At 46.9% G+C, this 11958-nt stretch overlaps 1 protein-coding gene across 1 annotated transcript in view; it reads left to right on the forward strand.

Moving 5' to 3' along the window:
- TTBK1 (tau tubulin kinase 1) overlaps positions 1-11050 on the forward strand; it is a 101381-nt gene extending 90331 nt beyond the window's left edge. The window contains exons 15-16 of the mRNA XM_067292652.1: positions 7562-9168; positions 10480-11050. Coding sequence (XP_067148753.1) covers positions 7562-9168; positions 10480-10906 — 2034 coding nt within the window. The 3' untranslated portion in view covers positions 10907-11050. The remainder of the gene's footprint in view (positions 1-7561; positions 9169-10479) is intronic.
- Positions 11051-11958: the final 908 nt, after the last annotated feature.

Consider the following 11958-nt stretch of genomic DNA (forward strand, 5'->3'; position numbering starts at 1 on the left):
CAGAAGTTGCAGAAGAAGGTGTGGAAGCTCATCTCAGGAGGATAGCAGCAGGGAGATGGCGGGGAAGCAGCCTGCTGTAGCTTTAAAGGCCGTACTGAGTAGGGAGTGGTTTGGAAGGATGTAGTTGACTAACGGGGTCCAAAGCTTGTTTTCCCTGAGTCTTTTTATTCTTCCTGTATGTAATCCCTTTAGAGCCTAAGGTAAACCCCTTTTTGTACTGCAATAACACTGTATTATATGCTTGCACTAATTCTTCTGGCATACCGAGCATGCAAGACCAATTTAAAGCTTTTTTCAGAAGAAAAACACTGTATTATTGTGTATATAAAAATACTGAGAGAGAATTTGAATTCTGTCTCCTGTATAAAAGCATGCACTGATTACCTGTATGTAGACCACGCTGTAAATGCTGCAGAGTACTGTAAAATCCTACACTTGAAATCACAATGAACAGGCAATGTCATCAAAAACAAACAAAACAGAAGCTGTGCAATGGATTTTGTGCCTTTTTTAAATCCATGTATGTTAATCCAGACAATCGGGGGGAAAAAAAAAAAAAGCTTGTATACTACCAAAACCTTATTAAAGAATCAAAGGCAGCACCTTGGTGATGGCTGGGTTTTTTGTTTGTTTTCTTGCTCTATTTTTCTGCTCCCTTTGCTTTTTAGCTCTGGGAAGGTATGTTTGCTGTGGACCCTGCTCATCTTTGGGTACATGGGAACCCAGTGCAGGGAGATGGAGGAGCTCTGGTAGAACAGGGGAAGTTAATTAGCATTTGTTAATAAGATAAACAAGAACTGGCAGGTGGTCAGTTAAGACTGAGCTGGGAATGGAAACAAGGTATTGTGAGTGATAGAGACACACTTTGCACACATTGGGTGGGCCACACTGTGAGTTCAGCTTATGTAAATTTAGGCTAGCACTGATTTCACTGTCTTTAATCCTGTCATATCACAGCAACAGGTTACAGCTAACCATAATTTATGCAAGGTTTTGGAGCTCTGGCTTGATGGTTACCAGCATCCAAACTGGTTAGACCTAGGCTAGTACAATTAAGCATCTACAAACACAGCAGAAACAGTTTATCATATGGCTCTCAGCTTCAACACTGGGCATCTTCCCCTGGCTGGCAGCGCAGTATGAGTGGGCGGGATGGTTGGCTTTCTCCCATTGGATATTTTACGAGGTGTCTAAGAACAGCAGGTAAACTTCCAACCTCTCCACCCCCTGAAACCCTAGGGAGACGCGTGCAAGGGCATGGCAGAGCTGTAATAATGTTCTTCTCCTGTAAGCCTGGGCTGCACGATGGAGCAAACCATGCTGTTGCTCTCACTAGTGACTCCGTTTGAAAGCAGTCTGTGCTGTGGAACAGCATGTAGTTCAGTCCCTGTCACTGTTGATTGGTCTAGCATCAGGTTGTCAGAGAAAGCGTGGTGATAGACTCTGTCTGCTTTGGGATGAAGTGCACACTTACTAATTCAGTATTTTTCTGAAAGTTCCTGGAAAGGCAGGCTGCAGGGCATGGGCTCATGTAAGGGCCCTGGTACTGGTGGAAAGAGGGATGAAAAATGTCCCCCTTGCAGGAGAAGCACTCCTCGAAGGCAGAGTGTCCTTTGTGCAGAAATGTGACAGACAGGAAGAAATAGTTCGGATTAGGCTGTGGCTTCTGGCCTACAGGGTAGTACAGTGTGTGAGTCCTTTTTTTCCTCCTGGAAATTGTATGGTTATTGAGTCCTTCTGACACTGCCTCTAGCAGGGTCTGCAACCTTTCTGCTCAGTGATAGATGGCTCCAAGTGGGTTTTTTTGGTTTGCCTCTATGAGCCTGTTGGTATGTGGCTTTGCATGTGGCAGTGTGTACCTCTGTCAAACACCCCAGAAGGACACACTGCTATAGTGGTAACTGTGATCTAGAACATAGTCTGGAACAGAACAGCTGTTGTAGATACAGGAGATGCTGCACTTGCTGTCCATAGGGGTTAGGACTAATTTAAGACAAATATTGTGGGTTTTTTCCCATACTTGTTTTTTCACAAATGATTGCACTTAAACCATTTAAAACCAAGAGATGGGAGGACAAAAAAGCCCCTGAAATCTTACACTCTAAGGGAAAATTGATGAGGCTCACACAGGGAACTGCTCCTTCCCCCCCCACCCCCGTGTCCGTGCAGTCGGGGGCAGTGCAGAGCTGTTTGGGAAGCAGGCTTTTACAATGGACTCTGGGATGGCCGTGCCACAGATTGCTTTGTTGGGGGGACATAAGCACAGGGAAGCCATAGAGCCTTTTCTCTATGCCCTTATGATTCCTGAGATCACCAGAAAGCAACAGAGGCCAAACAGATACTGCCATCACTCTTCATTGTTGCAGGGACCTGGGCAGAGTGTGTTTGTCTTTGCACGGGGGAGGACATATATGAGCACATTAACAAACTGGATATCAGTACTGCTTCTAAACCCACCAGGGTGAGTCTGCTCAGTACCGCTGGCCTGAGAAGAATATCTCTGGCTACATTTCCACTTAGAAAAGGACCTGGGAACTTCTAATGCATGTTAGTAAACTTGCCATAGCCAAGTGGAGACTGCGCCTTTGCTGATTTTTGCAGCATTTGCGGTTCCTGAGCTGCACTGCTTGTATTTGGTGATGTCTCTCCTGAGAATATCCCAGTGCCAGTGGTTCTGCTAATTTGAAACCCCACTGTTTTACAATAAAGACAAAGGCCCTCTCTCTGTTTAGCTGTTCTTGGGCACAGGGGCAGAGATGGACTTGAAAGGGCTGGTTTCTGCCTCTGCAAATATATGCAGGTAGATCTTTTTATCTCCTGGTTCTCATTCTGCTCTGTATTTGAAACCCTGCCCTCTCTGCAAAGCAGGGATATTTGTAACCTCCCAAATTCATATTGTTACCCAAAATAGTAAGTAGCCAAATTCCATTTAAATGCCATAGGGTTTTATGGAGAGAGAGAGAGTTAGAGGTGAAACATGCAGATTCTTTGGGAAATGCACACATTCAGACATACCTGTATACTCATACTGCCATACAGATTCCTGTTGACAGGAATTCTTCTGACAATTGGCTGACAAGTCAAAAGAGAATCAAGACTGAAGATGTGAGTCCAAGCAGATGGGAGAAATGGTTCACTGTGACAGTGATGAGCAATGGGCCTTCTGAGAAAGGGAGCATCACAGGCAGAGATCAGAGCTTGCTGGAGGACAAGCAAGTCTTTTTGCCCTAGAGTCAGTCAGCTCCAGCACAGCTCTGCTCATTCACAGGCTTGATAACTTTCTACAGTAGAGTAGCTGGCTCAGCTCATAGCATAGTTCCTGCTTTTTCTCAAGCTGGTGACACAGCCAGTTCTTTCAAACTAGGCACCTGTGAAGAATAAAGACCAATGCAAAGAGGACCTGGGGGGTCCTGAGGAACAGCAAGTAGAACGGGAGTCAGCAGTTTGCCCTAGCAGCAAAGAAGGCCAACCTCATCCTGGGCTGTATTAGCAAGAGTGCAACCAGTAGGGTGAGGAAAGTGATTATTTCCCTCTACTAGGCACTTGCGAGATGTCATCTAGAGTACTGTCTAGTTGTGGGCTCCTCAGTATAAGAACTTGACATACTGGAGTGAGCCTAGCAGAGGGCCACCAAGATGATTAGAGGCCAGAAGCATAAGACACAGGAGGAGAGGCTGAGAGAGCTGGGTTTGTTCAGAGAAGGATCAGGACAGGATCTTATTTCTTCCTTGAACTACCAGATGAGAGGATGATGCCAGTATCTTCTCAGAGGTGAACACTGAAAGGATGAAATGCAATGGAAGCAAGTTGCTGAAGGGAAATTTAGACATAGAAATTAGATATAAAGAAAAACTTTTTCACTGTGGAGATGGTCAAACACTAGGACAGGGGCCCAAAGAGCCTGTGAGATCTCCATCCTTGGACATGGTCAAACTGAGTTGGGCAAGGTCCTGAGCAATCAGCTCTAAGTTGGTCCTGCTTTGAGTGGGGGTTGGATCAGAGACTTCCAGAGGTTCCTTACACCTATGTTATTCTACAGTTTTATGGTTCTGAGATACAGGCTAAATCATTCTGCTCCTGATCTTCCAGTATCTTCCCACAGTTCATCCCCATTGGTACAACAGAGCAGAAAAGTTTTTCTGCAGTCATTGGGGAACAATCCTGGAGCAGCTGACAGTGCTGTGCTATAAAAGGCAAATGGTGTGCCCCAAGAGAGTGGCATGGACACATACTTCTCTAGTAGGGGGGGAGCTAAACTGGAATGGCTTGTTCAGCAGTGTAGCTGCTTGCAGCCAGCTAGCTGCTGGCATGTTAACTCAGCAGTGAAGACAGTCTCAGACTTTGATGCCCTGAGACTGTCTTTCTTGTTAACACTTTCAGATGATGATAGCAGTGAAGGTAAGAAAATGCATGTTAAAATAATATTTGACCTAGATGCTGAACCTAAAGTTTCTTTTAGTTGGGTTTGTGGATAACTTCTGCCTTCCTTTTTGTTTTTCATTTTTTTGGCTATTTATGCTCTTTGTATTCTCTCCTTGGTGCATTTACGGTGGCAAAACATTCAGAGTCTCAGGCTGCTTTGAGGAATGTGTTATGCAAACGTTGGGGTAATGCAGGCAAGAGGTTGAACAGTCCAAGTCTCCCATAGGTAGGTATAAGCCAAGCAATCACTGTCGTGCTTAGGGTGCAGTATCTGGACAGGGAAATAAATAGCAAATCCACAGGGGAAATGGAATGACAGACAGAAAGGCAGTCCATGTGCTAAATACCACAAGGAATTTGTACAGCCAGACATGGGATTACATGGAGGTTAGTAAGACGCCTGCAGCAGAAGTCAACAACAGCAAAGGGGAACCAGAGCAGAAGGAGAAAACTGTAATTTATATTACAGCAGTGTCATGCTATCCAGCTCAGGGTCAGTACCTCATTGTTTAGTGCTATATAGAGACCAAAAACTTTTATTTCCTTTCAGAAGCACTTCTGATATATTGCAAGAGAAAGAGCTGTTCAGGAAAGAGGGTTCTCTGGAGACAGGACTAAGGATGCTAAAACAGTCTGCCATCTGTGTGCACACTGGATGTGCTGAGGTTATGATGTTCCTGCAGAGCTGTTGGGATGTATGCTACTAACAGAGGATGAGATGAACATCAAAAGGCTCTAGATTGAAAAGATGTAAACAGAGTGCACTGTGGGTTATTGAGAAGAAATGGCAACTGGAAGGGGAAGGAGATATGTGATCAGCAGCAGAGGTGAGGTCACCATGAAGCCAGACAAGATGCCAAGGCTGAATCATTCGCATCTAGGTCTTACGCCCGGTGGTTCCAGCCAACAGTGGAGCCCTCCTGGCAGGAGGGACTGCAGGGTGCTGCAGCCATATCTCTGGCCTGTATAGGAAGTACATTGCAGGACTGGATTCAGTTCTCCTTGACCAGAAAGCAGGTGGGATGACACAGGTTCCTAAGAGCGTGGGAGGAGGTTTGAAGGTTTATATATGAGTTTGAGCAGCCTGGAAAAGAGAAAACAGTGGTCCTCCGACTGTACCACCAACCACAGCATCTAGGAAATGGAGCAAAGTAGAGCAGCAGGTGAAATGTCATTGGCAATGGGGTATCTTTTTAGTGCAGAGCTCAGTGCAATGCAAAGTGTTGGTCAGGGCTTCTTTGTTAAGGTCCAGTCCCACAGCACCTGTTTGATCAGCACTCCGGGGCAGCGGCATTGGTACTACGGTATTTTTATTGGGAAAGCCAAATCCAGCCAACAAGCTAAATCCAATCTTGGGCTGTCAAATAGACTAATTTCCAAGAAATGCCTGAGGGAGGAAGCCAAGTGGGTAATTTCTTTTGCAAAGAGCAGTAAGTCCATGTTATCAGTCCAAACTGCAGGTCTGTCATCCTGATGCAAAAGGTAGAGTGGGTCAGTGGAAGCTCAGCTCAGGCTGATATATGGCCATCCTCAGAGCCTGGCTCCTGCTTTAATGAAAGAAGAGGATAAGCTTTGGACTGCAGAGGTATTTTAATTTATACTGTAGAAAAATGAAGACAGTCACAGGCAGGCTTTACCAATGGGAAAGGAGAAATGAGGAATACGCTTTTCAAGAACGAAACAACCAAAACACAAATGAATCCAGGAGTCCTGAGAAATGAGTGCTGTCTGCAGCACTGGAGAAAACCTAATCACTGTATGCTTATAGCTTGGAACAAGTTTATTAGAAATTTCTCTGTTGTATGTGAGCATGAAGATCTTGTATTTTTCAGGCATACTTAGGGCAGATTTTCAGCAGAATTAGAAATTGGGTCACTGGAGTGAAAAGCTTTGAGGGTTATTCTCCCCTAGAGACAAAAAGAAGAGTTCTTTGCCCATGGTGAGTAGACGGGTCTGTAGCACACATACATAGTTAAATGGATACTTGTTTGGTTGTATAATCTAAACATCCTCTGAGTCTGTAAAATGTCACTTCAAAAGCAGATGTTTGGAGCCCTTCTGTTTGTTATTAGGACCTTCCAAAGGTGACATGTGATGCATTATCATCTGCTTGAGTTTAGGGAGAGGCTGTCATTTCCCAGCCTTCTTAACTGAAGGGTGACCTAAATGTTTTTTTAAAAATTCATTCTGTGAAGCGTTTCTACTGGGATTGTCATTTACAACCCATTGTGAATTAGGTTAACTTTGATGGTCATTTGCTATTTATTTTGCCCCTCTTTTGTTTGTTTAGTCAAGTGTGTGCATATGTACGAACACATGGCTGTTTTTCTATTGCTGTTATTTGCAGTCATTTCACAGCCTACTTCTGAAGTCCTGTGGGCAGCCTCTGCTCTGCAGACCACAGCCGGAGAAACACTGTTCCCAGCAGTAGTTCTGAAAGACAAGGAGTTTATCTGTCCTTCCTTTGCTCTAATGGTCAGACACGCTAGAGGCTATAAAGATACTTTCAATGTCAGCATTCATGAGTTACTCTAATGATCATTTTAGTGAAGGACCAGGGAATGACGAGTAGTAAAACCCATAGAAGACAGAATTAGGAGTCCCTAGAGGGAAGAGGAAACAGAAGGGAGGGAAGAATAATATAGCAGTGGAGAACAAAGGAGATACAAAGGGTATTGCCCTTAGAACAAAAGAGTATTGGAAAATGATTAGGAAATGCATTTATTGTAGAGAGGCCCCTTTGACTTTTAGGGCAGTTCAGTGCAGCCTGGGCATAACAAAGAGTTGAAGAATGGCTCCAGTAAGGAAAGAGAGAATATGTGATACTGAAGAAGACTGAGAAACCCTGAAAAAAAAAACCCAAAATTGTTTGCAAACTGCTCTTTTAGGTCTAGGTTAAGAACTGCTAACAAAGAAAATCCTCTGGCAGGTTCTTTGCCTTTGTTGATAACTGTCTTTGTGAATCTCTTCCTAAGATTGGTACTGATTGAATGATTGAGTGATCGCTGCTCAGATGGGTGTTCTGGGGGAGTGATGGACTAGATGTTTTCCACTGGTGCTTCCCACTGCTGTTCATATTTTTGCCAATGCTGTGTCTGAATACTAACTGTTTTCTTTTGTCATATCTTTCTTTTTGCAGGCATATACACTGAAGTCATTTGAAATGAATGGTCTGCCCAGGGCGGTGCCTTTAAGTTTGCCTTATCAAGACTTCAAAAAAGATGTGTCAGACTACTGGGAAAAGCCTAAGGTACCCCAGCGGATAAAGAAAGTTGACTTCTCAAATGTTGTCTTGACTGCTCCTTGCAAACCCCTTGAACCTCAACTCGAAATGAATGGGAAAGAAGAGGAGGAAGAAGAAGAGGAGGAAGAAGAAGAGGAGGAAGAAGAGGAAGAGGAGGAGGAGGAGGAGGAGGAGGAGGCAGGGGACGAGATTGATATGCGCAGTGGCTCCAGCAGTGACATGAGTCAAAAAAGCACAGAGCGCAGCCAGGAGTGTGCACCATCCACACTCCTGGCCGATGACCAAAAGGGATCCAAGGGTCGAGCTTCCACTGCTGATGGGGATCTGGAACTGGAGGAAGGCTCAAAAACACTAGTGCTGTTTTCACCAGGTGATCTGAAAAAGTCTCCGGTGACCACAGACTTGGCTCCAGAAGTTGATCTGGGGACTCTTGCTGTTCTAACACCTCAGAGCGAGCGGCCACAGCCTATGGGTAGCCAGTTAGATGTATCTGAGCCAGGGACCCTGTCCTCTGTCCTTAAATCTGAACCAAAGCCTCCTATGGCAGTGGCTACAACTTCCTCCCCTTTCACCAAAGTTGAGCGCACATTTGTGCATATTGCTGAAAAGACCCACTTAAATGTCATGTCTTCCAGTGGCCAACTGATGAGGCATGAGGAATACTGTCCTCCTGGTCCATTTGAAGAGATCATTATTGAAGAAGAGATGGAGGAAAACCTGGTGCTGGTAGAGAATGGAAGCATACATTCAGGGCTAGAAGGGGCAGAGACAGAAAGCTGTGCACTTTCAGCTAATCACATTGAAATCACTTCAGAGACAGTAGGGGAACAGCTAGCTCTTCCCACTGGCATAGCAAAGCCTCCTGAGGACAAGTTGGAGCTCTCTGACAAAGTAGCACTCCCACTAGATTTGGAAGAGCCTGGCAAGATGGTTACAAGAGAGCACGACCTTGAGAAGACAATACCCATAACAGAACACCTTAAGCAAGCAGAAATCCTCCCTGACACACCACAGCAGGGCCCCAGAAGACCTCTGGGATCCAGGTATAGGAGTCGGATACCCATTTTGTTCTCTGAGGAGGACACTGGCTCAGACCTTTCAACTTCACTCTCAGCCAAAGAGAGGCTTTATAAGAGGGCGAAGCAACCTGATTTGGCTCGCCTAGTGATGGAGAAGAGGCAAAACCGTCTCCTTAGGCTGGCCTCAGGGGCCTCCTCCTCAGCATCCTCCAGCGATGAGAGGCAGCGGGCCTCAGAAACCCTTTCAACCACTGGTTCTGAGGAGGATACCCATGACTCTGATGACTCCATCCCAAGAAAGGCAGGGAAAGAGAAGGCTGCCCTCCTGGGAAAAGAAGAGAAACACATAAGCACAAAGAGCAGAATTCCTCGGCCCATCACACCGGTGAAAACACCACTAGAGACAATGAGGTCTGAGAGCTCCATGGCTGTTGCCATGCCAGTGCTATGTAGCTCCCTGCAAGATGCAGCTGCTGCTTACAGGTAAGGCCAAAATTCTGAGCAATACAAAATGCTAGACTTGTTCAGGAATCATAGTAAGGGCTTTTCTCACCTGTCCTGTTTCCTGCAGTCATTTCAGCTCACCTGTGTGTGAAATACACACCTCCCTGACTTCTTTAGCTCAGTCTGGCCAAAGAGTCAAATCCCTCTTCACTTGTCCTGGCTTTGGGGCCCTCTTCCCTTCCATGATCTTTTGGTTTGGTGCTGCTAATAGTAGATCCTTCCTGTGTTCAGCTTTTAGTTCTGCTGCATGATTGGCATGGCCCTGACTCTCTAGGGAGGCCTGGCCTGGCTACTGCAATTAGAGCTGCAAGGGCTGAGAGTTCACAAGTGGCTCCTGAATTTCCAGTGAAGAGCACAGTCTGTTTTGGAGTCTACTTCTGTGCAATTGTGAGAGATATCTTTCAGGGAGCAGAACCAGGAATGACAGATATGCCCCAGCCTTCTCTGAGTTATGCTACTATGGCACCAAGAGGCCTCAGCAGAGCTGGTATCCCTGTGCTGACTGTCCTGCTGTGTATAGTAGATGCCCCAAAGAGCTGATTGCCTCAGAAGATAACCAGCATGCAAAAAGCTCAAGAGAGGGAGATATACACACACATACGAGCAGTGGTGGTGACCTGGGATAATGTGTGCCACCTTCAGATGGTTTAAACTCCATACATGTCCCTGTGCCTGGCTCTTTTCAGAGGTATCTATCTCACTGTTGAATAAGCATAGGGATGTAGGTGGAGCTGGGCCTTCTGAACTCAGCCTTTCCCTGTGTGCACCAATGTCTGACTTTCTACCTGTCCTTGTGGCTGGACATCCAGTCCAGGAACAGAATTGCTGCTGTGACCATGCCACAGGTTCAGCAAATTCTGCTCTCTGAGAGACATGAGGTAAAAGGAGGTGGCCTATTTGGGTTGGTTTATTTGCCAGCAGAGATATAACCAGAGGCCAAGTGGTGCAATCTGGCTTGTGCCCACATATCCAGACTATATCTCCTGCCTTGAAAGAGGTAGATGCAGCCATACTGCATGTTGAGAAGAGTGCCAGATACATGCCACCTGCCTAACCAGGCCTGGCATTTTCCCAGAGGGTGCTGGTTGTTAAACATTTATTTTTTTAACAGCAGTGACGATAACAGGATGGTGCTCAAGCTAGTGCCGCATTTTGTTCAAAACATAGATCTTGCTGTCCTAGTGCTGGCAGCACCTTGTGATTGTCCAGCAGCATTCATGCCAATGCTACCATAGCCCGCAGCCCACTGCAGCAATTCCTCTTCATCCTCCCTCTTCTCTTTCCCTGCAGGCTTCAGGCACAGAGACCAGCTGGAAATATCCCCAACGACTCCCGAACAACACAGATACAAAGCCGGCTTCCTCCTTCACCGAGTTCCACTGCTCTTCCTCCTCGAAGCAGCTCACGGAGATCTAGTTGTGCACCCCCTCGGAGTCCTGTCCTTCCTCCAAGAAACCCCAGTGCTTCCCCCAGAAGCCAGTTACTGTCTAGGAGGGAAAGCCCTTCTCCTTGTCGACAACGTAAGCCAGGGACTGCTATTCAGCGAGTTCCACCTTCCCCCCGACCTCAGCCCCAAGCTCAGGCCCTGGGGCCAACAGGAGACTCCCTGCCCTCACCTGGTGTGGCCAAAAAAGGACAAAGAGGAAAAACCCAGACTCAGAGTCCAGCAACCAAAGGAAAGCAGGTGTCCCTGGAAAGTAAGGCAGCTGCCAGATAATGATCTTCTTCTGCCAGCCCAATAGACTGGGTAACTTCTGCATATAGTATACACTTGAGATGCTGCAGCACAGCCTTCCATGCGGGAACCACAAGTGTATAGCAGTAGCTGTACTTCAATGCTTCACTCACTCTCACCCCACACTGTCGCAATCAGCTCCCATGGGCCTGAGAGCCTCTGAGCCACGGAGCCTTCTTCAAGGGAAACATCCCGTCCCCGGCTGACGCTTGCTAATGCACAGCACCGAGCAGTGACTCAGGCAGCCTGCCTAGTGCCTGACTCTCCTCCCTCCCTTGGCATTCCCCTCTCACTGTTAGCAATATCAGTTGCCAATACCACGTGCTGACCCTGGCTTTGGAAACAGGAACAAAGATGATGAGAGTGAGGCCTGCTGGAGAGGAAGGCTCCTGTCCTTCAGGCAGCTCCCTCTCCTCTCTTTGCTGATAAAAACGCCAACCTTGGCTGCCATGTTTTACCTGAGTGTTGGCTCACCTCCTGCCATCTGCGTGAGCAAGGGATCGTCACTAGCTTAGCCAAGAGGCATGTATGTGAGCTGAGAGGAGAGGAGCAGGGGAGGGATGGAGGGGGGCTCTGCTCGCCCTTCCTGAGGTGTCTCTGCCAGCAGGTCCAGGAAGACAGACAGGCCTTGCTGGATGGTCTCAGCTCCTACCTGCTCCAACATGTCCCACAGAGGAGGGAGTCCGGCATTGCTGCTCAGTGACACTGCTGCGGTTTCAGCAGATGCATGGGTGGGGGTATTTAGATGGAAGTAGGGGCTGCATTGGCAGCTTGCCAGGAAATCAAGAGCGCCTGCTAATTGATGTGGACGGGAGCACACTGCAGCTGCTTCTGCCTGAAATATCAAACTGTGACCTGTGGAGCCTTCATCTTCCAACATAGGGTGGGGCCTCTAGACATGAGTGTGGTTGGTGCCATGGTTCTGTAGTCCACCAGATGCAGCTCCAGCCTGAAGATGTGAATAGTCACTGGATGCCTTTAGCTCGGGTGCCCCTTGCACCTAAATTCCTTGTATTTTATTGTCACACTCTCGG

Source organism: Apteryx mantelli, chromosome 3, assembly GCF_036417845.1.
Source record: "Apteryx mantelli isolate bAptMan1 chromosome 3, bAptMan1.hap1, whole genome shotgun sequence".
Taxonomy (NCBI): domain Eukaryota; kingdom Metazoa; phylum Chordata; class Aves; order Apterygiformes; family Apterygidae; genus Apteryx; species Apteryx mantelli.